This window comes from Phyllobates terribilis, unplaced genomic scaffold, assembly GCF_046119375.1.
Source record: "Phyllobates terribilis strain yellow unplaced genomic scaffold, ASM4611937v1 Scaffold_3__8_contigs__length_932513732, whole genome shotgun sequence".
NCBI lineage: Eukaryota > Metazoa > Chordata > Amphibia > Anura > Dendrobatidae > Phyllobates > Phyllobates terribilis.
This window is the reverse complement of record NW_027362763.1, coordinates 842,428,643-842,456,631: the sequence shown is the minus strand read 5'-3', so window position 1 is coordinate 842,456,631 and position 27,989 is coordinate 842,428,643. Positions and strand designations below refer to the sequence as shown.

Here is a 27,989-nt window from a genome sequence, read left to right as displayed (position 1 = left end):
TATTGAGTGCATTTACTGAACATACATTTCAGTAGGCCAACATTTCGGATTTTAAAAACCTTTTTCAAGCTGTTGTCATAAAGTATTCTAATTTACTGAGATAATGACTTTTGTGTTTTCATTGGCTGTAAGCCATAATCATCAACATTAACAGAAATAAACGCTTGAAATAGATCACTCTGTTTGTAATGACTCTATATAATGAGTTTCACTTTTTGTATTGAAGAACTGAAATAAATTACATTTTTGAGGATATTCTAATTTTGTAAGAAGCACTTGTATATACTAGCAGCCCAAGTTCTGAAACAAATACGTTTCGGAAGCTAGAAAAGTGTTCTCTACATAATAAAAACTAACTCAAAATTACCCATGTCTATTTACTTTCAGCCTTTTTACACGATAAACAACAAAGTTGTCATAATTAATGAATTAGTAAATGGCATTACGGAAAACTAAAATAAAATTTATAAGATTACAGAGACATTCGCCAATTCAAAAAGTGAATTGCCCAGGGCAGATCGTGTGGAAATCTCTCTGTATGAAAAAAAATTGTATGTGTGTTTTATGCTAAAGAATTAATTCGGCCGTAGGGATTTCTAGCACATGCATTGTTGTACGATGGAAATCCCTTAATAAAACTTCATATTTCTGGAACCACTTGCAATTTAAAAAAAAAAACGAATTACATTTCTGGACTCCCCGTATATAAATACGTATTTCATAAGCAGGTTGATTCTGTGTTGTAGCATTAAGTTTCTAGTTAATCAGAAAAGAACAGATCAGTAGAAGCTGTGTTGGTAATGGCAGAGCCAGAGTAAATCAGACTTACCTCAACATTAAGCTCTTCATGCATTAAGATACTTTTTCACCTTTTATATCCATGTACCCCATTTGTCTCCCCTTCATTTGAGCTCTACCTGTGAACCTCATCTATTATTAACAATTGTGTGGACTTTTTCCTGTATTCATTATGCCATTTGCCAGCTAGCATGGCATTTTTATAGTGTTTCGTTGGTGTCATGTTGGGAGCAGTTGCAAATAAAAAGTTAACGTTGAAGTCATAGGGCAAGTGTCTACCACGCTCTTGACAACCATCAATAAATTTCTGGACAGTCCGTAACATAAGGAACTCTTTTACTTTTTTTTTTTTTTTTATAAAAACATTTTTGGGAGGAATTTGAATTTTTTGAAGCTGAAGAAACTTATACAGATTATTTTGACTATAATCATCATTAGGATTCCTTCATATAGGAATCATGGGCTGTAGATATGGATCACTTATAATTAATGATTTACTATGGTTTTCCAATGTTTTGGTAAAAAAATATTGCTTTTGTTGTTCTGTCCAGAAAAAAAATAAAAATAAAAAGTAAAGCTGGCAACTCTGCTATAGACCTCTATGCCAGGTAATGGTGAAGACCATCGTCAAGCCCCTCATGTCCGACTACTGACTATAATTTTATTTTCTAACAGTAAATATAAATGCAGTGTGCAGTTATGTAAGGTTTAACAATTTTTTAATTTTTCGCTTTCCTGGCAAGCTTAAGAATAGGGGGATAAGCTACTTTTTGAAGCTTCTCTGGAGTTCTTGAAGGACAGCTGAGGAACAAAGCAAAACAGAGATTCCCAAGCTTATATGAAAGCCTGGTCCGAAGAGTTTTCTGCACCAACTGTGAACAATCTAATGGCATAAATGGCATAGAGGGTAATTAGTACAATAAATTTACCACTGGATTTATAAAAAAAAACAAAAAAGGCTAAAGGTTTTTTTTGATCTTCCAGTTATTGATAGGATAAGTCATCAATATTAGATCAGACGTTCAGCAGCCTAAGTTTGAAAAGGTTGTGCTGCTTGTTCAAGTGCTGCAGTCTCTTATATTTATCATGTGTCATCAACCTACTTGTCGTCTACATTTTATTAATTCCGACTTATACAGCACCATTAATTCCACAGCTCTATATAGACATCAGCATTGCTCACAATCTAAATTCTTTGGAGAGCGGGAGGAAACACGCAAACACCTTGCAGATATTTTCCTAGGTGGAATATGAACCCAGGACCCCAGTGCTGCAAAGCAACATTGCTAAGCACTGAGCCTCCATGCTGCCCATCGTTTTTAGGGAGAGGTGCAGTATAATTTGTAGTGCAGTGTTTTCTTCTGGAAACGAATGAGACCATGCTGCAATAATCTGTGCTGCAGCTGCAAAGGCAGATCCCACTGGTCTAACATTGACGGTATATGCCAACGACAGGTTACCAATATTCTGAATCTGGAAACTGGTTTAACATATTTAAAAGGCAGTCCTTTTTTTCTACCCAAGAAACGTTTAAACTTCAAACAAAGCAGATGAAGGTCCAGTCAAAAATGTTGTGTGTCAAGCATGAAGAAAGAGGACCCGTCGTGAAGATTCTGAGTTACATATGCCAGGAACGTGGCTTATTTTTATTGGAGAATAAAACAGCTGCAGGAAAGGGCGAAACAGACTGCAGATAATGCAGTGTGAATTACTGTTAATTATAAACTGTATGACCCCTGTGATATGTTTGGTTTGGATTACTTCTCTCACTGTAAGGCCACGACCCCACTATCAGTATTTTTTCTCAGAAGTGGGATCCAAAACCATCAGTGGGTGATACATGTGCACCAATTCTGCATTTTTCCATTATACCTTTTCTCTGATTGTTCCTCACCTGGTTCACCCTGAGAAAAAATATTGATCAAATACTGACCAAATACTGATAGTGGGGCTGTGGCCTAATTCTCCTTACTGTGATTATAAAGATAATGGTTGTTGTATGTATCAAGTAAACAGTTTTTTTAGCCATGATATCAATGCTGATTATTCATGCTGCAATAACTTTGTGCCAATAAACTATTTCATGTGCACGCTAAATCTGTCACCCTCTACTTACCCCTCATTTCTACAACGCGGTCTGGCCCTCTCCACCTGCCCTCCATGTGTAGTGCGGGGCCTGGCCCTCTCCACCTGCCCTCCATGTGTAGTGCGGTGCCTGGCCCGCTCCAGCTGCCCTCCATGTGTAGTGCGGTGCCTGGCCCGCTCCAGCTGCCCTCCATGTGTAGTACGGGGCCTGGCCCTCTCCACCTGCCCTCCATGTGTAGTGCGGGGCCTGGCCCGCTCCAGCTGCCCTCCATGTGTAGTGCGGGGCCTGGCCCGCTCCAGCTGCCCTCCATGTGTAGTGCGGGGCCTGGCCCGCTCCAGCTGCCCTCCATGTGTAGTGCGGGGCCTGGCCCGCTCCAGCTGCCCTCCATGTGTAGTGCGGGGCCTGGCCCGCTCCAGCTGCCCTCCATGTGTAGTGCGGGGCCTGGCCCGCTCCAGCTGCCCTCCATGTGTAGTGCGGGGCCTGGCCCGCTCCAGCTGCCCTCCATGTGTAGTGCGGGGCCTGGCCCTCTGCACCTGCCCTCCATGTGTAGTGCGGGGCCTGGCCCTCTGCACCTGCCCTCCATGTGTAGTGCGGGGCCTGGCCCTCTCCACCTGTCCTCCATGTGTAGTGCGGGGCCTGGCCCTCTCCACCTGCCCTCCATGTGTAGTGCGGGGCCTGGCCCTCTCCACCTGCCCTCCATGTGTAGTGCGGGGCCTGGCCCTCTCCACCTGCCCTCCATGTGTAGTGCGGGGCCTGGCCCTCTCCACCTGCCCTCCATGTGTAGTGCGGGGCCTGGCCCTCTCCACCTGCCCTCCATGTGTAGTGCGGGGCCTGGCCCGCTCCAGCTGCCCTCCATGTGTAGTGCGGGGCCTGGCCCGCTCCAGCTGCTCTCCATGTGTAGTGCGGGGCCTGGCCCTCTCCTCCTGTCCTCCACGTGTAGTGTGGGGTCTGGTCCTCTCCATGTGTAGTGTGGGGTCTGGTCCTCTCCATGTGTAGTGTGGGGTCTGGTCCTCTCCATGTGTAGTGTGGGGTCTGGCCCTCCACATGTGTAGTGTGGGGTCTGGCCCTCCACATGTGTAGTGTGGGGTCTGGCCCTCCACATGTGTAGTGTGGGGTCTGGCCCTCCACATGTGTAGTGTGGGGTCTGGCCCTCCACATGTGTAGTGTGGGGTCTGGCCCTCCACATGTGTAGTGTGGGGTCTGGCCCTCCACATGTGTAGTGTGGGGTCTGGCCCTCCACATGTGTAGTGTGGAGTCTGGCCCTCTCTACCTGCCCACCATGTGTAGTGCGGGGCCTGGCACGCTCCAGCTGCCCTCCATGTGTAGTGCGGGGCCTGGCACGCTCCAGCTGCCCTCCATGTGTAGTGTGGGGTTTGGCCCTCTCTACCTGCCCACCATGTGTAGTGCGGGGCCTGGCACGCTCCAGCTGCCCACCATGTGTAGTGCGGGGCCTGGCACGCTCCAGCTGCCCTCCATGTGTAGTGCGGGGCCTGGCACGCTCCAGCTGACCTCCATGTGTAGTGCGGGGCCTGGCACGCTCCAGCTGACCTCCATGTGTAGTGCGGGGCCTGGCACTCACCACCTGTCCTCCATGTGTAGTGCGGGGCCTGGCACTCACCACCTGTCCTCCATGTGTAGTGTGGGGTCTGGCCCTCTCTACCTGCCCACCATGTGTAGTGCAGGGTCTGGCAGTCCCTACCCATCTCACATATGATCTGTACTGAGGACACAGTCATTCTTTACCTGCCCTCCATTTAGAGTGCGGGGGAAGGGGGGACATAGACTCCCGACTCCACATCCTTATATCACCAACTCCACATCCTTATATCACCAATCTGTACAAAAAAGTAGATTTAACCCTTTTGTTGCCTACCTGCAGCCGACTTCCAGAATGGTTTTAGCTAAACTGTAAAGGCACAAGATTTAACCTTTTCACCAACAGGACATTTGTAAGATGTGGGGAGGTCAGTGCTGTTCCATCTGTCATACATAGAAAATCATGGCCATGCGAATAACCCCATCCACTATTGTGAAAAACACATCACTTGTGCACAAAAAATAGACACCTGAATGAAACCTCATGAACAAGGAGTCCTAGAAGTGATGATTTGGCCCTCGCAGAGCTCTGGACTCAACATAGAGCCTGTCTAGGAATACACAAAGACAGAAGGATTTGTAGAAGCCTCCAAAATGTTTGAAACAAACCTCATTGCAGAGTTCTTTCAAAAAAAGTGTGTACGTGGACCTAGAAGAATTGGGCTAAGTTTTCCCAACTTCATAAAACTTTTGCACAGTACAAATAAAAATATATGTATATAAATTTGTTTACGTACACATATACAAAAGGTTTGCACAGCTTAACATTAGGCCTAATTTAATATTATAGGTCCATAGGAACATGGGCATCAAGATGTCAGTGTTGTACTAAGCCCCAGTCATCCAGCATGGTACCATTTTTTTGGGGGGGTATGCAGAATTATTTGGATTTCCAGATCAGGTGACAAGTTTCACAGTAACAGCATAATCTCATTAAAAGTCCCCCTAAAAAATATAAATGTATTTGTTAATATAGAGCTAAAAGGATTATTGTCCCAGGTCTCATCAAATTACCCTAGTTCCATATAGCCAAGCAGAACTGTTTGACAGAACGGAGGTTTGTGAAGTCTGGTATACGGTGGTTTTTCTATCCATAGATTAACTATTAGGGGATGTGCACACAACATCTTAAATGCCAGCATACATGCTCAGTTTTGCCAGTTTTTTCTTGAAGTGTCGTCTTTGGGGGTCTTTCTGGTTATTTTCTTGGCTGCTTTACGCCATTTCTTAGACAGGTCACTTTACAGCTTTTGAAGCCTGACCAAGTTAAAAGAAGCTCGAAATGCCTGAACATTTGAGCAGCAAGTCGTTTTGACATTACAATACATATGGTTATTCTTTTTAGCGCTTTTTCAGTCGGGTTCCTGAGAAGACCCACCTAAAAAAAAAAAAAAAAAAAAAAAAAGAAGGTGCTGCTTGCACAAACACTAAATCTGGATTTTTTGATTTGCTAGTAAATAAAATTTGATAAGGAAAAAAAAAAAAAAAAAAAAAAAGAAGAAGAGGCAGATCAAATGTTTTCATGGCCACATCAATATTTTAATGTGATTTCAGCAACCATAAAGTCACATGATTTTATACTGGAGACCAGTTACAATATGGCATTTTCATCTTATTTACTGCCCTTTTCGTCCATAAATTGTTCAATAAACAATAAAGAAATTGCACTGATTCGTATACAGAGTACACAGTCTGTCCCTTTTCATAGGCCAAAAAAAAAACTGTTTAGTCCATTTGTCTGGAAGGTAGATGTGAAGATATGGCATACTGACACAGTCAGTGGTTTCATCATGGAAGGTTTCCCCGTCAGATTAACACGACGTGGATATTATGGTAACTAAAACATTTGGAAGTATTTTGGCTCGCTAAAATATTTCAATCTCAAAAAAAAAAAATTAAAAAAAAAAAAGGAATGTTTAAGGCTTTTTTGGTAATAAAAGAAAAAAAAATTAAAATAAAAATAAAATGGGATCAAACGGATGTTCCACTAGAGATGATGGAATCTTGGTCCTAAAAGAAAGAAAAAAATAAATAACATTAAGACCCAAAAGAAAAAAAAAAAAAAAAAAAGTTACATAAGCCATTCTTCATAGAATATTTCTGGTTGAACCACATGGGTTAAATGACCAGAAAACATTGTGCTGTCCCATAATTATAGAATATCATAGTAAATGGGAATAGGGATCAATTAGCTGCAGTGTGGAGCAGAACCTCTCTGGAGGACCCAGAAACAATGCACTGATGGGCAACCTGTAATACTCTATCTCCCCTGTGGTGGTGCTGTAAGGAAACAGAACACTCCTCTAGGATCCTCCACAGATTACAGCTGATGGCTGTTGTAACTGTTCTTCATTTTAAGTGCAATTGTAATCTTCTAAAGGTTTTTATATATTACAAGGGCTACAACGTTGGTGCGACATAAATTACACAGGCTGTGGATGAAATTTGTAAAACTCATTTCCTTCCTGCTGTGGCAATTCACTGCAGATTATACCTGTGCAAATCCACAACCAATTCATCCTCTGTGGATTTACCCTCATTACCCATTTATTCTGGTGATCGATTCTTGCTCGAATTACTCTCTTTTGTATGAAGCTGCATTTTACAGGGTATGGCACCTTAGAATGGGACCTCCTGTTTTCAGGAGATTTCAGAATGTGAATTAAAAAAAGGGAATAAGTCATCGGAAAATGACCTATTGTTTAAAATCAGGTTTTTCGGCTAAATGTATTTTTTTTTTTTTTCTATATCAAAAATTTTTTAATTAAATTCTTACCAAAACAGGGATAAAAATCACGTTTATAAATTAGCTGAATTTGGCTATGTTCACACTTTGCATTTTTTCAGCAGCAAAACCTGATCTCTTGGCAGGAGGTTTGTTCAGGTTTTTTTTTTTGCTTGGTATTGTGTGAAGGTTCTTTGTTATCCACTACATTGAAACGAGTAGTGGCTAGTAAAGAACCTTCAAAGAATACCGCATTCCCCAGCCACGGGGCAGCGGAGGCTGGCTATCTAAACCTTTATAGTGGTTGTGTCTTCATCCAAGGTGAGCAAAACTATAGTTTATACTATCTCCTATATTAGGATTGTACCCCATTGTGTGCTTCTCCCTTCACAGTCTCTGTTTTCTCAAAATTAAAATCTTGCAATTTTCACACAGGCCACTCGGGCTTTTGTTTAGACCCCAACTTCATGTAGTTTTAGGAGACCTACATGTACAATAACCCCAATGAACAGTCTCTGAACCCATGTTAGGTACTGAGGCATCTAATATGTGTGTGGGCACTAAGGCCATTGTGAAGGGGAGGGGAGCAGGTCAGCTGTGACACCACCCATTGTGATATCCACAGTTATCAGCTGTGTATAGAGGTGTTACCTGTCATTGTAATCCTGCCTCTGATAAGGAAACTGCTGTAAACTCTTCCTGAAAAGACAAAGTATAAAAAAGCCCTGGTGTTCACTATGAAAACTGCAAGATTATTACTTTTGTATTTTTTTTTTTTTTTTATTAAAATTATGTAAAAAACAAAAACACACATTGCTCAAAATATTTAAAATTCATGGGACACAAAAACCTGATTTAAACAGTAAGTAATTTACTGATGACAATTCTATTGTTAAAGAGGATCTTTCATCAAACTTTTCATGTTGAACTGGACATGATATAATAGTGGCTACAAAGCGGTATAAAACTTTTTTTATCTTAATTTCTCCTCTGTTATGAAGATATTAGCAATGATATTTGACACCTAATGAGTTAACTTTAGTTAAGTCCAATTGGGTGTTTAGATCGTTTTCACTGGGGGAGTTTACTTCTGCGTCCTGTAGGATGCTGACCAATTATAAGCAGGCAGCAATGTAGAAGTGCAGAAGGACATGTGATGATGTTATCAGGGTCACCTGACCACAGTCCACAGGTCCTGCCAGCCAGAGTGTGTAGCCTAAATGAGCACTGAAGATCTATTAGCACAGAATCGTGGAACCATTAACTTCATGTTGGACTGGACGCACACAGAAGTATGACAAGATCAACTGAAGTATTTAGTAAAAAGGTCCTCTTTAGCAGTGGTGGCATTGTATTTATCTACATTTGGGGGAACAGCATTGAGCTCTATGGAGTTTCTCCAAAAGTTATCCCTGGACTAACAGTTAACACATTGATGTTACAAAGCTGTTGAAGAATGGACATATGCAGGAGAGTTACAGATAGAAGATATAGATAGATACCAATAGAAGTAGAATAAAGCGAAGGGTTTGCTCGACTGTTCAATATCGGGTGTTCTGAAGTAGCAGAAAACGTCAAAATATAGATAAAACTTCGGCACACCAAAATGTAATGCAACGTGAATTTATTTATATCCCATATGGCAAAGCAGATGAATTTAACAAACGTTTAGGTCCCAAAGGGTATTTTTCAAGGTATATTGAGACAAGGTAATCTTCCATCTGGACTGATGAAGGCTCTTATAGTGAAAAAAAAAAAATTCTGGGCATATAATTTTGCTCAATAGGAAATTCTAATGGGTGATCGGCTCGCCCTGCCCTTGTGCTGCCATGGCATTACATTTTGGTGTGCCAAAGTTTTGTAGATACTGATAGAAGTTAGTGACTTTGGTCAGTTTAAGGATTAAACAGATGAAAGGGTGATAAGAGTTAGTACCGGTGACTGTAGTCTGTTTTGCAGCAGTTTATTTTGTTCTTTCTCCTTATTTAGTTGTTCCTGAGAAGCCTTCAAGAGCTGTAACAATTTGTTAGCTGCTTGACCTAAATCCCGTGTTAGTTTTTTTTCCTTGTCAAGTCTCTCCTACAATATTTCCAGTAGAAGGACAATGTTAGTTATATCAGACACAGAGGACATCTGAGCTCTTTGCAGGGCAGTAACTTTGCAAACATCTTGTTTTATACATATTGTTCCAACGAGGAGTTTATGTCCATTTCTGAATCCATATCTCGCAACAAACCAGTGTTCTTGCATCAGCCAAGTGTGCAAATAACAGATGCCGCCATCCCCCCATGCGAATTTTGTGGTTTGTGTCCCCCAACTATTTTCTAATTAGCTTGACATGCTATACATAGTTAATATTAGGCTGGCATGTCACATGTGTTTCAGCAGAGCGGCACTATACCAGTATTCATTTTAAAAGGAAAATTAGCAGGATTAGAAAAAATATTTAGAATAACTAAAAAACAATCAGTAAAACAAAATAATTGCAAAGATGCGCACCTTTTAATTGCGGATTTAAGGTGTTAGAGCAGAATCAAACTTTAGAAAGTTTCTAAAGTTTTCATGAAAAGAGAGGAAAGAGAAATTTGAAGTCCCCATGAAGCAATTCATTCTTTTCAACGTTGGTATTGCAACTTAGCTCTATTGAATGGGTTATGTGGCAATAACAGAACCAAGTGTAGATGGGGTCATAGAATAAAAAAAAAGATTTCACAAAATTGGCAAGGGACCCAGGACTCAGAGCGGAGGAGTAGAGCTAATCCAGAAGGCAAGTATATATTATATATATAATTTTACACATCAGTCTGGATCCATTAATAGGAGAATATCCAGTAGTGGACAACCTCTGTAAAGGGCTTGGCACTGACTTGGAGGGTAGTTATTTTCTAAAAGTGGCACATCTATCTACAAGTATATTGATCTATTTTCATGAAGAAAAAAAAAATCTGAAAAGCAGGAGCCATTTTTACTACAAGGAACTCATCTGCCTTAGCATTGATACGATTTTGGTAATGCCAGTGGTTCCCAGCAAAGGGCATAACTGGGTTCCTCTGCTGTGGCTACATGACACGCTCGGTTCACTGTATATTAGTGGTATATAGGAATGTATTCACGATAGTACACATCAATAAAACCATGGAACAATATGATCCATCCTGACCTTTAGCTGCTGGGCTTCCTCTGTGCCAGTTGACGCCTCTTCCGCAGTTTTCAGTTTCTCCAACTCTTGTTGCAAACTGTACACCGATCTCTGTTCAACGGGAAATTGTTATTAGATTTTTACAGTTAAAGACAACCATGCAGCTGGTTTTTATAATCATAACCCAAACACATGTATGTTAAGTCACTGGAATTCAGATTAAATGTATACCTTCCTTTTTGTAATTCTTGCTTCTGTTCCAAAGCAATGATTGGCCCTGAACTTACAGCTCTCCGTCCTCTTTCGATTTTTCTCAAATCACCATGATTGACAGATCACTTTTCTCAGAGTGACCAGTCTCTCCTATCCAAAATCTCGCCCAGGTGCAGTCATTCCCAGCGGCGCATGAGCTTTTAAGTCCTGTTGACACGTGAGATCATAACTATGCATCTGCGCATGCACCACCCCGCAGAGAGGACATCTGGGTGGGGTTTGTCTGTCTGCACAATATTTTGGATGGGGGAGGCAAGTAACCTGTCAGTCAGGGAGATTCAGATGCCGGAGTACGGGGGAAAGATGCAAAGAGTACGGAGAGTTGAAAGTGCAACACCAAACCCCCTGCGCTTGTGCCTCACTGCATAAAAATTGGATAAGAGATTACAAACACAAAGGTATAGATTTAATCTGAATTACAGTGACCCAGCAGATGTTATAGTTTCTTTACAAAACACACACACACACACACACACACACACACACACAATGGTTAGATATATTCACCTCTTCCAGTCCTTCTGATATATTCTGCTCTTCATTCTGTTCATCACGACTTGACTGTGGAGCTTTCAGCTAGGAGACAAGTAATGAAGAACATTGTTAGAAATATTTCTGACATTGTAACACAATATTGCCAACTTCTTTTCTAAAAAAAAAAAAAAAAAAAAAAAAAAAAAAAAGCTTTCCCAGAGATCAGTCGATCCCCATGGTCGGGCTCCAGGACCCAAAAAGGATTGCCTGTTATTGCAGGGGGACATAATGCTACACATGGCGCGGCCACATCCACCAGAATGAGAGATGCTCTAACTTAGTCCTCTGACTCACAATGGCAGAGGACCTCACTATAGGATGTCAATTTACCCAACCTCTAACACTTCTGGAATATTCACAATTTATGTCAGATGTGTAATTGAAGCAGGTAACTTCTGCACCTAAATAAATCCCCAAAGGCACCATATTTTGTTACCTATGCCATACTTAAAAGATTAGCTCTAATTGATTCTGATCCATGAAATGCTGGAGGGAAGAACAATGCCAGGCAAAATGTAATGTGGAGATAAGAGCAGCTCTGTGCGTTCCTAACCATGCGGCTGCCAATGTAGAAGTAAAAAAAAATATATAGTTCTTATGGTTTACGAACCTGGTGACCATCTGAGCCATGAGAGTCTTGGACATGATTTTGCATTTCACTTAGCTGCTGCCTGAGCTGTAAGAAAAATAGAGATCCAGTGTAAGGATGCGTGTGAAACAACGGGTCATCACGCTATAATGACACACCATGCAAGATCGGAAAGCTCACAGGGTAGAAGGACCACAACAGCCATGGGAATACAGTATAGATATAGACTGTCCTTGCTGTAAATCTCATTAAATGTTGTTGTAACATTACCAGAGAAAGCTCTTTGCTCTGTTTTCTGGCTTCTGTTTTCGTAGATTCCAGCGCTTCTTGTGACTCTGACAAAAGCTGCTGCAACTATAGTGGTGGACATACAAAAAAAAAAAATGTATGAGATCCATCAAAAACATCGTATACCATAGACTAATTGTACATTAATTCTGTTTATATATTGGATATATTAGAAAAACTGAAGCAAGTTCAGAGAAGAGCTATCAGGATGGTGAGAGGACTGCAAACTATGTCCTACGAGGAATGGTTAAAGGATCTGGGAATGTTTAGCTTGTAATAAAAAAGGCTAAGAGAAGACTTAATATCTGAAGGGATGTCACATTGTAGAGGGATCATCCTTATTCTCATTTGTACATGGAAACACAAGAAGCAATAGAATGAAACTGAAAGGGAAAAGATACAGATTAGATATTAGAAAACTTTTTGACAGTGAGGGTGATCAATGAGTGGAACAGGTTGCCACGCGAGGTGGTGAGTTCTACTTCAATGGAAGTCTTGAAACAGAGGCTGGACAGACATCTGTCTGAGATGGGTTTAGTGAATCCTGCATTGAGCAGGGGGTAGGACACGATGACCCTGGAGGTCCCTTCCAACTCTACCATTCTAAGACTAGGACATAGGATATGCAATCTTGGATGGAAGTTAATGATTTAGGATAGAATAACCTTTAGAAAGAAATACAACGTAGCCATAAGTGCATTCTTTATAAGTGGGATACATACACTCTCCACCTCTTTAGAGTACGTCTGACACTCTGTGCTGGATGTATTCATCTGGGTTTCCAGCTGGGCCTCCATAAGAGCAATGCATTCCTTCAACTAAAAGACAAAAACTGTATGTTACCTGGAGCAATGTAAAAATAATCCAAAAATGTGTATATAGTGAAGTTAAGCCACAATACACATTAGATTGATTGAAGTCTGATGGTCGGGGATTTCAGGGACAGTAATGTAGTTTTTCCCATATGCGGTGGATTACAGAGATTGGATTGTGCTGACATGATGCAACTCGAGGAGATTAAAGGGGTCGAGGGCGTAATTAATAATGTGCTGCAGCTGGATGCACAGTGTGTGGATCTGTGCTAACAGAAGCTGAACTGCAGGACCCGAGAGCGGGCACTACACCGTATACGAGATGGAGCTGTGCTGTTCTGGTTCTGTAAACGGAGAACCTTAGACTGCAGTGGGAACTGCTGATCGGTGGGGGTGCTGGGTGCCCGACTCCCACGTGTCATCTATACTGAGCCTGTACAGATGGACACAGTAACAATAGGATTTCTATACACTACAACACCCAGATGACACGTGTATAGCACATATACAAGTTAAAAACAACAATATTCACATAATATGCAAAAATGTATGTTTGATGGTGTGACAACTTCAGGGCTTAGTGTCCCATATTTGCACCATTTACCAGTCATACCTGGTCTGTACTCTGCACTTCTGATTTCAATCTTTCCAAAGAGTCTTCTAAAGATTTTACTTGAATTTGTGACTGTTAAAGAAAAAAAAAGCAAGTATGGAACATATCGGTAATACCAGTGACATTTCTAAGGTTGAACAATCAATTTTGTTAAATCCATTCACTAAATAATACATCACAGCAACAATCAGAAAATAAAAACAGGAGTTAGCAGACAAGTCACTATTACTTTATTTACACATGACAGCCATTGTGTTTGAACAAGAAAAGATCAATGTGGAGGCCACATAACAGACCACAGATGAGAAGCAGTAGATATAGAAAGTAGGCAGTGTCTTTGAATAGGGTTATGGTAAAGCCAAAAGAAACAGCGGGGTTGAGGCCATTAGACGCTGCAGTTTTGTGATTGTTTAACAAGCCATCACTTGATTTTGAAGGGAAACCAGTGTTTCATTCTTAAAACTGCAAATTGTCTCTTCAGAGAGGAAGAGGATGTGAACTCTAGCGCCACCTATTGGAAGTAGCAATCCTAAAAGTCAATATCAACCCTTTAATGAGCCTTATCACATGACTTGGGATAGAAGGCAAACCAGAAACTCAGTTTGCAGACACGTGTTTCAGGGTGTTGCCCCTCGTCAGTGTAAAGCATGAGATCTGGTTTGGCTGTATGTGGGGCCTCTGACTGAGGTCTAAGGGGCAATGTTTCTCCTTGTGGACAGGCATGTCACTTGAACTTGACAGTCAATTTTGAGGGTGTAACTGATGTTCCCCAGCAAAATCAAGTAAGTGATTAATGTGCAATCTGGAAACCAGCCTTGATTTAGCCGCTCTGTTTTGCCCTTCACTTAAATGGTTACTGTTGTTTCAACAAGCTTTGCATAAACTAATATTTCAAGAGTATATGAAAAAAAAGCAAAAAAAGTTTGTAATGGATCTAATCAGAGAAATAGGTGTCTCCACTTATGAGCCACTTCTTTCCCTATTGAACTCATCATTTACTCTAACAAACAACTGAAATTCATCATAATCATTGCCAGATGTATCAGGTGCTGGCTCACAGAAGTATCAAGTGTACAGCTCCTATTAAATTCTATAGACAGGGAAGAGCAGGAATGAGGAGAATTCAGCACTATGACCAATGCATTGTGATCTGCCTGGTCTTTCAGTTTATTTATTTCACTTCAGTGCTTGATTCACACCCACACAGCTCAGCATCTCTGTATAATGTTCGCCATACTACTGCTGCTTGTGTCTATGTGCTAGAGAAAAAAAAAGAACAGGAATCCATAATGCCTGTGTGTACGGTGGAAGAGAGAAAGAAAAAAGAGAAAGAAAAAAGAGAAAGAAAAAAGAGAAAGAAAAAAGAGAAAGAAAAAAGAGAAAGAAAAAAGAGAAAGAAAAAAGAGAAAGAAAAAAGAGAAAGAAAAAAGAGAAAGAAAAAAGAGAAAGAAAAAAGAGAAAGAAAAAAGAGAAAGAAAAAAGAGAAAGAAAAAAGAGAAAGAAAAAAGAGAAAGAAAAAAGAGAAAGAAAAAAAGAGAAAGAAAAAAGAGAAAGAAAAAAGAGAAAGAAAAAAGAGAAAGAAAAAAGAGAAAGAAAAAAGAGAAAGAAAGAGAAAGAAAGAGAAAGAAAGAAAGAAAAAAGAGAAAGAAAAAAGAGAAAGAAAGAGAAAGAAAGAGAAAGAAAGAAAGAAAAAAGAGAAAAAGAAAAAAGAGAGAGAAAGAAAAAAGAGAAAGAAAGAAAAAAGAGAAAGAAAGAAAAAAGAGAAAGAAAGAAAAAAGAGAAAGAAAGAAAAAAGAGAAAGAAAGAAAAAGGAGAAAGAAAAAGAGAAAGAAAAAGAGAAAGAAAGGGAGAGAAAGAGCTTGCAGAGGGGGAAGCTGGCGAAGTATGGGGGATACAAGTCATATAATGCCCAGAAATAGTATTCTCTCTAATATTTATACAAGACAGCCTTTTCTGAAGTTACAACCAGTATGCACTTACCTTCTCGAGCTCTTCCTCAGATGCTTCTAGTTTGACTTTCCACACCTGTTCTTCCTCTTCAACGCTCTTTTGTAGATCTTTCAGCATTCCTTCCTGCCATTATTAAAGCCCAATAGTCATTATAACAATAGCATATATAGTATCCTATTAGTTACATACAGTATCTAAGGCCGGGCGCCTCAAGGTGCAAGACGCAGGTTCACATCTGTACCAGGAATTGGCAGCTCAATAAGAGCATTAAAACGAATGCATAAGGAGAGGTCCGCAAACTCTTGTGCTTCTTCATCCACAACTGCAGGGGCTGCCGAGCGTCTAAATGACAACAGCCAGATGCACATTAAAGACCTCTCACTGGGTGATAAGTGGACAGATTTTGCTCCTATTTTATTCCCGTTCCCCAGAGTAATCTGTAATAAATCCACACTGTTGCAAAGATCTGGGCCTTTTGTATTCAGTGCCAATCTTCATGGTCTTTCCCAAAGTAGCGAGGCTCACAGGGTAAAAATGAAGAGGAGCTTCAAGACACTCACCAGAGGATCCTGTGAGCCATGACCCTTGTAGAGACCAGAAAAATTAGCACCAAATAATCCCTGGAACCATATGGTGGATTTAAAAAAAAACAAAAAAAAAACTGGCCGCCTAACCTAGTGACAGGCGATCTGTCACCAGGAAACCTCGAAATCCTGAAGTGTTGGGGGCCTTGAGGACTGGAGTTTGGGAATCGCTGATCTAGATGAAGCATACTAAAGCATCTCTGTGCTAGCGGCTCAATATGAGCCAGAAAAAAAGCAGGAAAGTATGGAAATAGTAAGTAGACTGGCTGGCATTAATGGGAGCATGTTTGGCACCTCTTCTAATTAGTAGGACCCACATCGTCAGGACATGCATCGTGCCACTACATCATGGGGCCTACAAATCAGAGGCACAGAGAATGCAGCCAGGTAGAAGGAAATTTGCAGTGTTTTGGTCCGGCTGCTCGTCTGTATTGACTGCACCATTTGTACCATCATGAATACTGATTGTATAGATAAAAGCAATAAAAACGCAGCTCACCGTTTCACCAAGAATCGTCCTATATTGTTCACATTCTGCCTGCAATGAGACCTGGGCTTCTTCTGCTTCTTTTAATTTCAGTATTGAATCCTGAACAGGAAAGTAAAAAAAGTAAAAATTTGGGTTATAAAATTATTTCAATACATAATCTTTACCCATAATAAATTCTGGGCATATGGCGCCACCTGCTGTCTGAAAAGTAGATGATTTTTAAAGGCGGGAGGGAACCCTTTAAAGAGGAGAGCTAATGTGCTGATCACTGGGACCCTGAGCGATCCTGAGAACAGGATTTCATAGCCTCATCTTGAATCGAGTAGAGGCTTGTCACTCGTTGACCTTAGTCTAGGATTAAGCTCACAGGTCCTTGGGAAAAAAAATAAAAATGAAGCTGGACAGCACTAGGAATCGGTCTGGTTTTCCTCTTTGTTTGATGATAGGAGAAGCTTGAGAATCCTTTTCGTACACAAAAAATCCTGACGAAAAGGTGAGCTTTTGCATACGAGAAAAATCACTGACGTGTGAATGGGCCTTTACAAGTTTGGCAAGAAATATGAGCCGGGATAGATGGCAAAGCAACTGTAAGTCAGGCTGCACAGGGTTTGTTCATAGTCTTACTTTGGAGACACATGCTCAGGACCTTCCTATAGAACTATTGGGTATGTAACAATCTGAATTTCGATCACCCAAAACCTCTTGCAAGGGATCATATTCTGCATTGTGGCTTCCAGCAGGATCCACATCTACAGTACTTAGTAAATGACTTACTGCAGAATCGGTCTGGTCTGGCTGCAGGCTCAGCTGCTTGAGTATATCGGAGGATTTCTCTCGGAACTCCTGAAGCCATTCACTGTATAACTGGAAAGGAAGAAGTGACGTCACATGAATCAGCCATTACAGATATGCATCATTTCAGTGCTTTTCTCCTATCATGCATCTATCTATTACCAGGACATGTGCAATGCTAATAAAACAGATTTCGTTGCTCAGAATCGTTACTTTTGGTGTTAGATCTCATGTATTCTAATAGTGGTAAATTTTCGGTGTTTGGGATCTCAAACACAAGCAAAAAAAAATTATCCTAAACTTAGATTTTTTTGCCTGGTACATTTTTAAATTTATGAATGGCTTATGCCATTTCTAACATTTTAATACATGCACCAGAAGTCAAAAATGACAGGAGAAGGGGGCATGGTTAACCCTTTAGTGCAAAGCACAACAGAATTATTTACATTTCTAAAAAAAAAAAAAATAATAATTTCTAATCATTAAATGTGACATTTGATAAATAAGGGGTGGCGGAGTTTAAAGGAGTACACTAAAGATTTGAAGCATATGACATCCTTCTTGATATAATGTTGGCCACAACATCTGAACACACAGAAGAATCTTGCTGTGTACCTGGTGAGACTCTACGGACACCTGCGGGAAAAGGGTCATCAGTGCTTCTTTGGCTTCAGTCTGAATACCACTGAGCTGTTGTTCCAGATCATCCTGTAACGTAGCAAAGAATAAGACATGAAATTATAAGAAAAAAAAATTACAGAGGCCACTACTGTACGCTGCAAAGTTATTAAAGGGAATCTGTCAGCACGTTTTTGCTATGTGATCTGAGGACATCATGAGGTAGGGGTTAAAACACTGTACTCAATGTGTCACATGTCCAGCTGTGTTTACTTAGAATGAAAGTTTCATCACCTGGTGTTCATCACTGACTGAACTACAGACACTACAGCAGCGCATACATGCTAGTCCGGCTCCGCCCTTTCCTGTGATAAGCAGCTCACTGTCTATAGACTATGTACATACAGAGCCTGGTGTGGGTGGGGTTTGCTTGCTCGGCTCTGCTACATTGCTAAATCTAAAAACTCTGTCAGCATTGCTATGTGATACATCGTTGGAATCAGGGTCTCTGCCTACTTCATGCTGCTCTCAGATAAAGTAGCAAAAACCTGCAGACAGATTCCCTTTAAAAGGGACATGACAATTTTAACAAATACAATTACAGTCACTTCATTGTTTGTTTCTACCAGCTTAAAATCTGCACACACAGACGGCAGAATTGCAGTTTTTTTGGTCACCGCACTATTCCTCCAAAAATGCAAAGAGCTAAGAAAATGTCTTATGTACCCCAAAATTGGATCAACAAAAACTACTGCTCGCCAAGCAAAATCCAAGCACCTATAGAGGTCCAAAAAAAAGCCATCTCCTTTTGCCAGTTTTTCAGTAGATCCTAGAGTAAAAATGAATGGCGTAATTCAATACTAACTTGTCCTGCAATTTAAAAAAAATAATAATAATCACCTTCTCATACGGCTATGTCAACAGAAAAACGTTATGGCTCAAAAGAAGGGATGAAAAGAGTGCAAAAACAAAAATTGCCCCGTTGGGAATGGGTTAATAATAGAGTCCACCTGTTTTAGGTGTATTTTTACAAGCACATTTTAGTTCATAGTGGGGATTTACGAGATTTGTGGGCGATACCTTTGCTTTCCTTGCTGAGGTCAATTTCTCTTCACAAGTTTTTTCGGCTTTGCCCAAGGCGTCCATAGCCTGCCAGTTTTTCTCTCGAAGTTCCTGCAGGAAACAATCCACAGTGACTGATCGTTATGGTTTTAGTGCTGGATAGATTAGACTACGCGTCCTCATTTTTACTAATCCATGGAGAAATGTCACTACAGACAGTACATTTACATTAAGTTTCCTTACATGTAGGAACGATTATTACAGAAACCATGCACATGAAACTATTAAACAAGGCCTCGGGGCTGGTTTAAGAAGGATAAATCTTATATGTACACCTCCCCGACATTCCTCATAAAATAAATGTTTCCGTTCCCTCAAAATCACCCCTAGTGGAGTTCTGGTGGCAGCTCTGCTCCTGCGACTAAAGACTTCTAGTCTCTCAAAAAGACAGTGCCCTCTAATTCCAACTAGTACTGGCGAGTCCTAGACTTAAACGCCTTCATAGGGTGCTCAGCGTGGGAAACAATAAAGTCCATTTGGTACCTGCAAAGGTGTTTGATCCAGCGTCGCCTGTTACTGACCCAGGAGAATTTGACTACTTCTGTCTGCCGCCTGTCCTGACCGCTGCCCATCTACTGCTTATGACTGAACTCTGCTATATCCATATATGATTCCAGCCCGCTTGATTTGGTTCCATAACTTGGCATCTTCAGTTCATCTACGTACCAGCCATTGCTAACAGACTACTCCAGAGATAGCGACCTGGGGAGTCCAACCCCCCTCTATTAAAGGAGAATGACTCACAATCTAGAGGTCCTCAAGCACAATAGGCAGAAGTTGGCTAAAGGCTTATTTGGATGACCAATATCCCTCCCGCCTCTCTTATACAGATGCATGCTTGACTAGGATGAGTATGCATGTATTTTTAATGGGGACTGTAGTTGGCCACAGCCAGACATCTTGTTGCAACGAAAAGGATCAAGCATTACTGTCTTTCCCGCCCAACATCACCTGATGGGGAAGGCAGCCCCCATATGAATCGGATCGTTGGTCAGTCCACAACATTAAACTAATGTACATAGATGGCCTTTAGACTCCCTGTTTTAACCCTATATCAAATCCGGTAACGACCCAGTGGGTTTACATCTCCTTTTGTGCCCATACATAATCATTTATCTGCTCGGTATTTTAAGTTGTCATCTAGCAGACAATCAATATGGCTGCCACAGAACCCACAGTAGTATTCCCCAACTTATATGGCTCTTGAAGAGACAATCTGCCATTTAGTGCAATAAACCCGCTCAGTTCCTCATCACTAAGAATACCCTGAATTTCAGAACCCTAAATGGCTGAACAGAAAAAAAAATGGCTTACATTATTTTTATTTTTCTGTTGTTCAATTGCATCCTTTAACTCGACCGCCTCTTTCTCTAGTAGAGAAATCTGTCCTTCTTTTTCTTTAAGTCTGAGAAAAAAATAAATAAGTATCAAGACCTTCACATAAGTAGCCGCTCTTTATGGGACTTCTGTCTACTCTCAGTGAAATGTACTTGAATATAGAATTACGTTAATGCAATTCATCAGCCCTATTAACAAAGAACACAGAAGTGCAGCACCGGAAGCAGAGAATGGAGTCATTAAATCATGTAAAGGAAGTACTACGAAATATTTGGCAAAAAAAATTCAGGTTATTAGTTGTAAATGCTCGTTTCATAATTGCTTTCCTTAAAGGTCGTCCCCCCACTAACAAAGTTAATTTTAATCAACATTTTAAAATGAACAAATCTTGGAATAATAATATCTTCCACAATTGGATGTGTTTCAATAAAATGTTCCTGTGCTGAGATAATCTTATAAATGTGCCCCTGCTGTGTACTGTGTAATGGCTGTGTCTGACCATACAGGAACATGGTCTGATCATACCACAGCTCCTGGGCAGGGAAGGATGCTAAAGAGTATACAGACAGGACAGCGCAAGATCACAGATTATTTTTTCTTTCAGGTAAAACATTGCTTAAAGACAGACAGGGAAATGTTTTGCGTCACAACAAAGAATCAGCTGTGATCCCCTACTATCCTGTCTGTATACTCTTTTGCTTCCCCCTCTGCCCAGTAGATGTGGTATGAGCAGACCATGTTCCTGTATGGTCAGACACAGCCATTACACAGTACACAGCAGGGGCACATGTATAAGATTATCTCAGCACAGGAACATTATTTATTTACACATTTAATTGTGGAATTTATTATTATTCAAATATCTTAGTTAAAATGTACTTTGTTCATGGGAATTGGAAAACCTCTTTCAAGTTACTTACATGAGGTTTTATATTAACTATCAGAAGGGGGAGTATTTCCACATTATTGTAACTTATGCCCAGTGTACATTGACTGTTTTGGTCTTGGTATGTACAAAGCAAGTACATACACTAGGCTATATGGGGGCCGCTGATTCCATGCTGGGAAAAAAAAACAAAAAAAAAACGAAATAATGTCATGACTAAAGCACTCCAAAACACCACTCAGATATACATAGGACATGGACGAGAGAGACCGACTTAGCCATCTTTGTTTCCTTACCTGGCATGTAACTGTGTAACTTCTACTTCTTTACTTTCCTGGAAAATAAGAGAAGATTATGTCAACACTGGTTTGCCTAAATCTACTATTACTAAAGGGGTTGTTGGGGATATGGAGATTTGCTTCTTGCCCCTTGGCAAGAGAATGAAGCTGACATTTATGTCTACTAGGATCAAACTGTGCCACTGTTAGGAACAATGCATGTTAAGTAAATTATTTGTGGGACAATCCTTATCAATTAGTTCCCACAAAATGTAACACGCTTTCACCATGGAGTGATATCCGCCAGGCCCCACCACTGTCCTTATTTTCTTAGAACATCCAACCAGTTTGTTCAATGCTTGAGGGCAGCAGAAGCAGCTTCTCCTTAACCAGCGCTGGACACTTTGGGTGGACCTTCTGAGAAGGACTCAACAGAACAGCAGGGGGCACTATAACAATATGTAACAGCAATATCTACACAAAGGAGAACCTGTCGGGTTCAGCATGTTTCACCAGGCTGAACCATCTCAGCCATCATCTCACCAACCTGCTGCTGTTTCCCTTTCTCGGCATCGCTGCCCTGTCCTGCCTCCAGCAGAACTTCAATGGATTTTATCCTTTCTAACAGTTGTACGTTTTCTCCGGTGACCTCCTGTAGTTTATGGTTTAGTTTGTCCAATTCTTCAGATTTCTGTTTGCCTTCAGCTTCATAGGACATCAGTTTTGTCTGAAGATCTTGGGGAACATTAAAAAGACAAATGCTGTTAGACACATAATTGGGCAGACATTTGGTTGCTGGTTATTGTTATTTTACTTCCTATGCATCACAGTTTTTTCCATAATGTACTCCCTACATGGCAGAATAAAAGGCAGTACCTTGGATCTGGATCCAATTCTGTAACTACACTAACAAATATTTCCTTATAATGAAATCTTACCAGTGGCGTACCACTAGTAGCAGCAGACCACACAAACACTATGGGGCCTGTGAGTCGGCGGGGAAAGAGAGCAGTGCCGGAACCCTCATCCATCATGGATGCAGATACAGTTGAAAGCAATGATGGAACTGGGAGCAGTCAGCTCCCTCCTACATTATTCTCCCTGTGTGTCTGATGTCTCAGCGCAGCGGGTGCAATGACGTCATTACATTGAGCTTGTTGTGCAGAGCTTCACACCACACGCTGCAGAGATCGGAGCAGCAGGGGAGCGAGGAAGTGTGACTTTTTTTTTTAATCAAATGTATACTTTGTGGAGGCCATCATACTATTTGGAGGGCTACGTGGGGGGCCATCATACTATTGGGAGGACTATAGGGCCATTATACTGTTTGAAGGGCAGAGTGGTGGCAATTCCACCGTGTGGAGGGCTAGTAGGGGCCATTATAGTGTGTGAGCCACCATACTGTGTGGAGGATTGTGGGGGCCATTATACTGTATGGCGTGCTACTATTCTTTAGAGCAGACCTGGGCGGCCTGTGAGCCACATCTCGCACCCTTGCTGTTTCAGTCCATCGCACGGACCGAGACAGCCGAGGGCCTAAAAACAATGGCCCACGGGCCGCATGATGCCCTCCTTGCCCGCTGTCACCATCCTCAGGATGCAGATAGCATGTGAAACAGCTGACGCAATGACGTCATTTCATCAAGTCACTGTGGAGAGTCAGAGCACCAGAACAATGGGAGCGAGGAGAGTATGTGGTGGCCTTTTTTATTTTTTTTTCATGTGTATGAGATGTTTGGCTGGACATGGGGAGGCTATGGGGGTCTCATGCTGGACATGGGGAGGCTATGTGGTGGCTCATACGATATATAGAAGGGGCTGTATGCGGGCTCAATTAGTATATAGGGGATGTCAGTATACTTAATTCTGCTCAATATTAAGTGATATTAATTGTAATGTTAATATTAAATATTGAGCAGAATTAATTTCAGCAAATTGGTTTGGCCCTCCACAACAGTCACTGTCTCTCATGTGGCCCCTTGGGAAAATTAATTACCCACCCCTGTTTTACAGGGTACTGTGGGGGTATCTTACAGTGTTTGGGGGGTGCATTTGATGGCATCACACTTTCAGCGGACCATGAAAGGGGTATCTTAGTGCGTGGGAACACTAATGGGCTTTAATAGGAGCATAATTACTTTGGAAGGGCTGCAAAGTTGTGAGATATGCTCTTCTGTGACCCCACTGAATATTATTTTTTTGTGTTGGGCCCAAACAGAACTTCTGCTATGGGGCCCCGTGAGGTCTATGTACGTTTCTGAATATTTCCCACATTGTTGCTTAGTCTAAATGAATACCAAGAACCAAGGCTCTTAAATAACACACCCACATTAATGTACTATTATCTATGTAAATATTTGACTAACAACATGTAGATCAAAAGTCTGATCTATATATCAGTCATGTAATACATAGGTGTGGTTACTTAATGCAAATCCATATTTCTCCACCTCAGCTAGTGTAATATACTTAATTCAGCTTATATATAGACTAATAGTAATATATGCACACTGTGACACCGTCTGCATCATTATAGTCAAAGGCCCCATTGGCACATATGCCCAAATCCCTTTTTGGGGGGTTCAGACGTAAGCCCCGACGTAGCCACTGAATATAGGAGAAAACGCTGTGTCAACCCCGCCTAAAAGGAAAATCAGATCGAGAAATTTTGGGGGTGGAGGAATACCCAACACCTAGAGCCAAGTTTTACATTTGTCCTGGAGGAGCGTCTCCTAAATCGATGGGAACTAATGTAATTCAGAGAAAAAAAAAAAGAAGGTTAAGAAAGTCTTCATTTCAATGTATTGTCTGGATCCTTTATCCCCAGGACTTTACTGTGAACAAAAGGCAGAAATTCAATAATGTACGTAAAAAAGAAGGGAGCATATGGGAAGAACAATAAATGCAATATCCATGTAAGAGGTTTATACACCTTAGCCATTACCTGCTACGCTCAGCTGTTCTCCTTTGGCCTTTTCGGAGTCTGCGAGTAGTGTTTTGTACGTATTGTGAGATTTGCGCAGTTCTTCGCTGACTTCATCCAGTCTTTTCTGTAGTGATGCTTCACTCTCCTGCTGTAGAGTCTAAAAAAAAAAAAAGATATAATAAACATAGTACGCAACGCTATTCCATTGTTCCAAGACCAAAAATGTAAAATTAGATGAAGGAATGGACATGGCAAGTGTTAAAATCTGCACAGCATGTCAATTTCCAGGATTCATTTTCTGCAGCGTGTGGAGTAGATATGTGGAAATCTAATCCACTTGGCTTCTAACGTATTAGTCTGCAGATTTTTTTTGTACAGAAAATCCACAACAAATATGTAACGTGTGAACAACCCCAATTCAGATGTTTACCATAGCGGCTACTCCAACCTTTCTTCTCCTTCTGACTCAAGAGTATTGTACCCAGAAAGTGAGGCGAGCCAGGAATACAACCCCTGGCAAAAATTATGGAATCACCGGGCTCGGAGGATGTACTTTCAGTTGTTTAATGTTGTTGAAAAAAAGAAGATCACAGACATGGCACAAAACTAAAGTCATTTCAAATGGCAACTTTAGGGCTTTAAGAAACACTAAAAGAAATCAAGAAAAAATGTGGTACTCAGTAAGGGTAATTTTTTGCAGACCAGGCAGAGGGAAAAATTATGGAATCATCAATTCTGAGGAAAAAATTATGGAATCATGAAAAACTAACACACAAAAGAACACTCCAATACATCACTAGTATTTTGTTGCACCACCTCTGGCTTTAATAACAGCTTGCAGTCTCTGAGGCATGGACTTAATGAGTGACAAACAGTACTCTTCATCAATCTGGCTCCAACTTTCTCTGATTGCTGTTACCAGATCAGCTTTGCAGGTTGGTGCCTTGTCATGGACCATTTTCTTCAACTTCCACCAAAGATTTTCAATTGGATTGAGATCCGGACTATTTGCAGGCCATGACATTGACCTTATGTGTCTTCTTTCAAGGAATGTTTTCACAGTTTGTGCTCTATGGCAGGATGCATCATCATCTTGAAAAATTATGTCATCATCCCCAAACATCCTTTCAAATGATGGGATAAGAAAACTGTCCAAAATATCAATGTAAACTTGGGCATTTATTGAAAAGGAAATGCAGCCATCTCCCCAGTGCCTTTACCTGACATGCAGCTCCATATCATCAATGAATGTGGAAATATGCATGTTATCTTCATGCAGTCATCTTTCTAAATCTCATTGGAACGGCACCAAACAAAAGTTCCAGCATCATCACTTGCCCAATGCAGATTCGCGATTCATCACTGAATATGACTTTCATCCAGTCATCCACAGTCCACGATTGCTTTTCCTTAGCCCATTGTAACCTTGTTTTTTTCTGTTTAGGTGTTAATGATGGCTTATGTTTAGCTTTTCTGTATGTAAATCCCATTTCCTTTAGGCGGTTTCTTACAGTTCGGTCACAGACATTGACTCCAGTTTCCTCCCATTCATTCCTCATTTGTTTTGTTGTGCATTTCCTGTTTTGGAGACATATTGCTTTAAGTTTCCGGGCTTGACGCTTTGATGTCTTCCTTGGTCTACCAGTATGTTTGCCTTTAACAACCTTCCCATGTTGTTTGTATTGGTCCAGATTTTAGACACAGCTGACTAAACAACCAACATCTTTTGTAACACTGCGGGATGATTTACCTTCTTTTAAGAGTTTGATAATCCTCTCCATTGTTTCAATTGACATCTCTCCTGTTGGAGCCATGATTCATGTCAGTCCACTTGGTGCAACAGCTCTCCAAGGCGTGATCACTCCTTTTTAGATGCAGACTAACGAGCAGATCTAATTTGATGCAGGTGTTAGTTTTGGAAATGAAAATTTACAGGGTGATTCCATAATTTTTTCCTCAGAATTGAATGATTCCATAGTTTTTTCCCTCTGCTTGGACTGAAAAAAATTACCTTTACGGAGTACCACATTTTTAATCTTGATTTATTTTAGTGTTTCTTAAAGCCCTAAAGTTGCCATTTGAAATTACTTTAGTTTTGTGCCATGTCTGTGATCTGCTTTTTTTCAACAACATTAGACAACTGAATGAACATCCTCCGAGCCCGGTGATTCCATAATTTTTGCCAGGGGTTGTACACTTAATAACCAAGATCTGTGTGACCCTTGGGCTAATAATATTGCTTCTGAGAACATCACAGGCTAGCAACATAACAGCTAAGAAGAAGCCATGGTGGCTTTAAAATGCAGCTTCCTTTTAGATTTGAGGTCCATTCAATTTCTAGAATACAGCCTGTGGCTGAGCTTCATGGGAAGACAACGATGGCAGTTATGGGGGCCTTCAGCAGGTCTCTGGCTGCAGTGGTAACCCAATGGTCACACCTTGGGGGGGGGGGGGGGGGCTAATGGGAGCAATGATGTCATTTAAATGCCACTGTCAGAAATCTAAGTTGTTAAACTGCAGCGATCACAGTGTACTTTGGACGCTGCAGCTACAGGCACATGTCAGCTATGTAACACAGCCGACATCTGTCTGGTATGAAGCAGGCTCAGCTGCTGAGCCAGCTTCATACTTTCCTTTGCGACCGATGATAAATGTACGGCAAAAGTTATTAAGTGGTTAAACATAATCTTGCTTAAGATGTCATCATGCATAAAACCAAGGATGCGCAATCTGCATGGTGCTCAGTGGTTAGCACTGCAGCGATGGGGTCCTGGGCTCAAATCCCACAAAGGACAACATCTGCAAGGAGTTTGTATGTTCTCCCGATGCTTGCGTGGGTTTCCTCCCACATTCCAAAGACATCCTGATAGGGAATATACATTGTGAGCCCTAATGGGGACAGCGATGATTATGTATATAAAGCGCTGCAGAATATGTTAGCACTTTATAAAAATAAATATTATTATTAATCTGCAGCCCAAGAAAGCATCCTTTGCTGACCCCCCAACCAATTGGTCATCGATACATATTATCCATGTCAGGTCTAGTGCAGGGAGAGGGATAAATATTATTGGTGCGGTCTTTTCTACAATCCACATATATTGTCAAAAGAGGTGGGGGGTATCCTGGCCCCAGTGTGTCACTTGAAAAAGTTGTAGAATTGTCGGCCATATATGTGTGCCGGGATTTTTATTGTAGTATTATGGGAATAGCGAAACATTCATAAAAGACAAGACAATGGAGAGAGAAGCACATAGAATCTCTTTTCTCAAAGCCATGTAGAAGGGACTTCATTCTCCAGGAACACATGGCATGCACTGTACTTTAGATAAGCTACAAAATCTCAAACGATAATAGATCTTTAAAAAAAAAAAAGGAACTGTACTTTCAACAAACGTCGTATGAAATCAATAGTATAGGCGATTGTAAGAATATTTGTAATGTATCCTAACAGAGAAATCGGCTTCCTTCCCTACTTATCCGACACTTCTTCCCCTTCTTCCTGAACTCATCATCCACTGGGAAAAAGCAGCTCAGTAGATGGATAGCAGG

General features: G+C 41.0%; 1 protein-coding gene across 5 annotated transcripts in view; it reads right to left on the bottom strand.

Annotated features, from left to right (window-relative positions):
• Positions 1-5,995: 5,995 nt before the first annotated feature.
• The window catches only part of RRBP1 (ribosome binding protein 1), a 67,203-nt gene continuing 45,209 nt past the window's right edge, over positions 5,996-27,989 (bottom strand). For 2 of the 5 annotated variants that reach the window (XM_073672490.1, XM_073672491.1), the window contains exons 8-25: positions 24,456-24,594; positions 22,059-22,246; positions 21,530-21,567; positions 20,324-20,414; positions 18,968-19,060; positions 17,885-17,977; positions 17,252-17,341; positions 16,487-16,576; positions 15,434-15,526; positions 13,454-13,525; positions 12,751-12,846; positions 12,011-12,094; positions 11,762-11,827; positions 11,125-11,193; positions 10,366-10,455; positions 9,141-9,284; positions 7,857-7,904; positions 5,996-6,490 (exon numbers count right to left, since the gene is read on the bottom strand). In XM_073672490.1, the coding sequence (XP_073528591.1) occupies positions 7,860-7,904; positions 9,141-9,284; positions 10,366-10,455; positions 11,125-11,193; positions 11,762-11,827; positions 12,011-12,094; positions 12,751-12,846; positions 13,454-13,525; positions 15,434-15,526; positions 16,487-16,576; positions 17,252-17,341; positions 17,885-17,977; positions 18,968-19,060; positions 20,324-20,414; positions 21,530-21,567; positions 22,059-22,246; positions 24,456-24,594 (1,581 nt within the window). In that variant the 3' untranslated portion in view covers positions 5,996-6,490; positions 7,857-7,859. The remainder of the gene's footprint in view (positions 6,491-7,856; positions 7,905-9,140; positions 9,285-10,365; positions 10,456-11,124; positions 11,194-11,761; positions 11,828-12,010; positions 12,095-12,750; positions 12,847-13,453; positions 13,526-15,433; positions 15,527-16,486; positions 16,577-17,251; positions 17,342-17,884; positions 17,978-18,967; positions 19,061-20,323; positions 20,415-21,529; positions 21,568-22,058; positions 22,247-24,455; positions 24,595-27,989) is intronic. The other 3 variants (XM_073672492.1, XM_073672493.1, XM_073672495.1) reach the window with 3 other exon arrangements.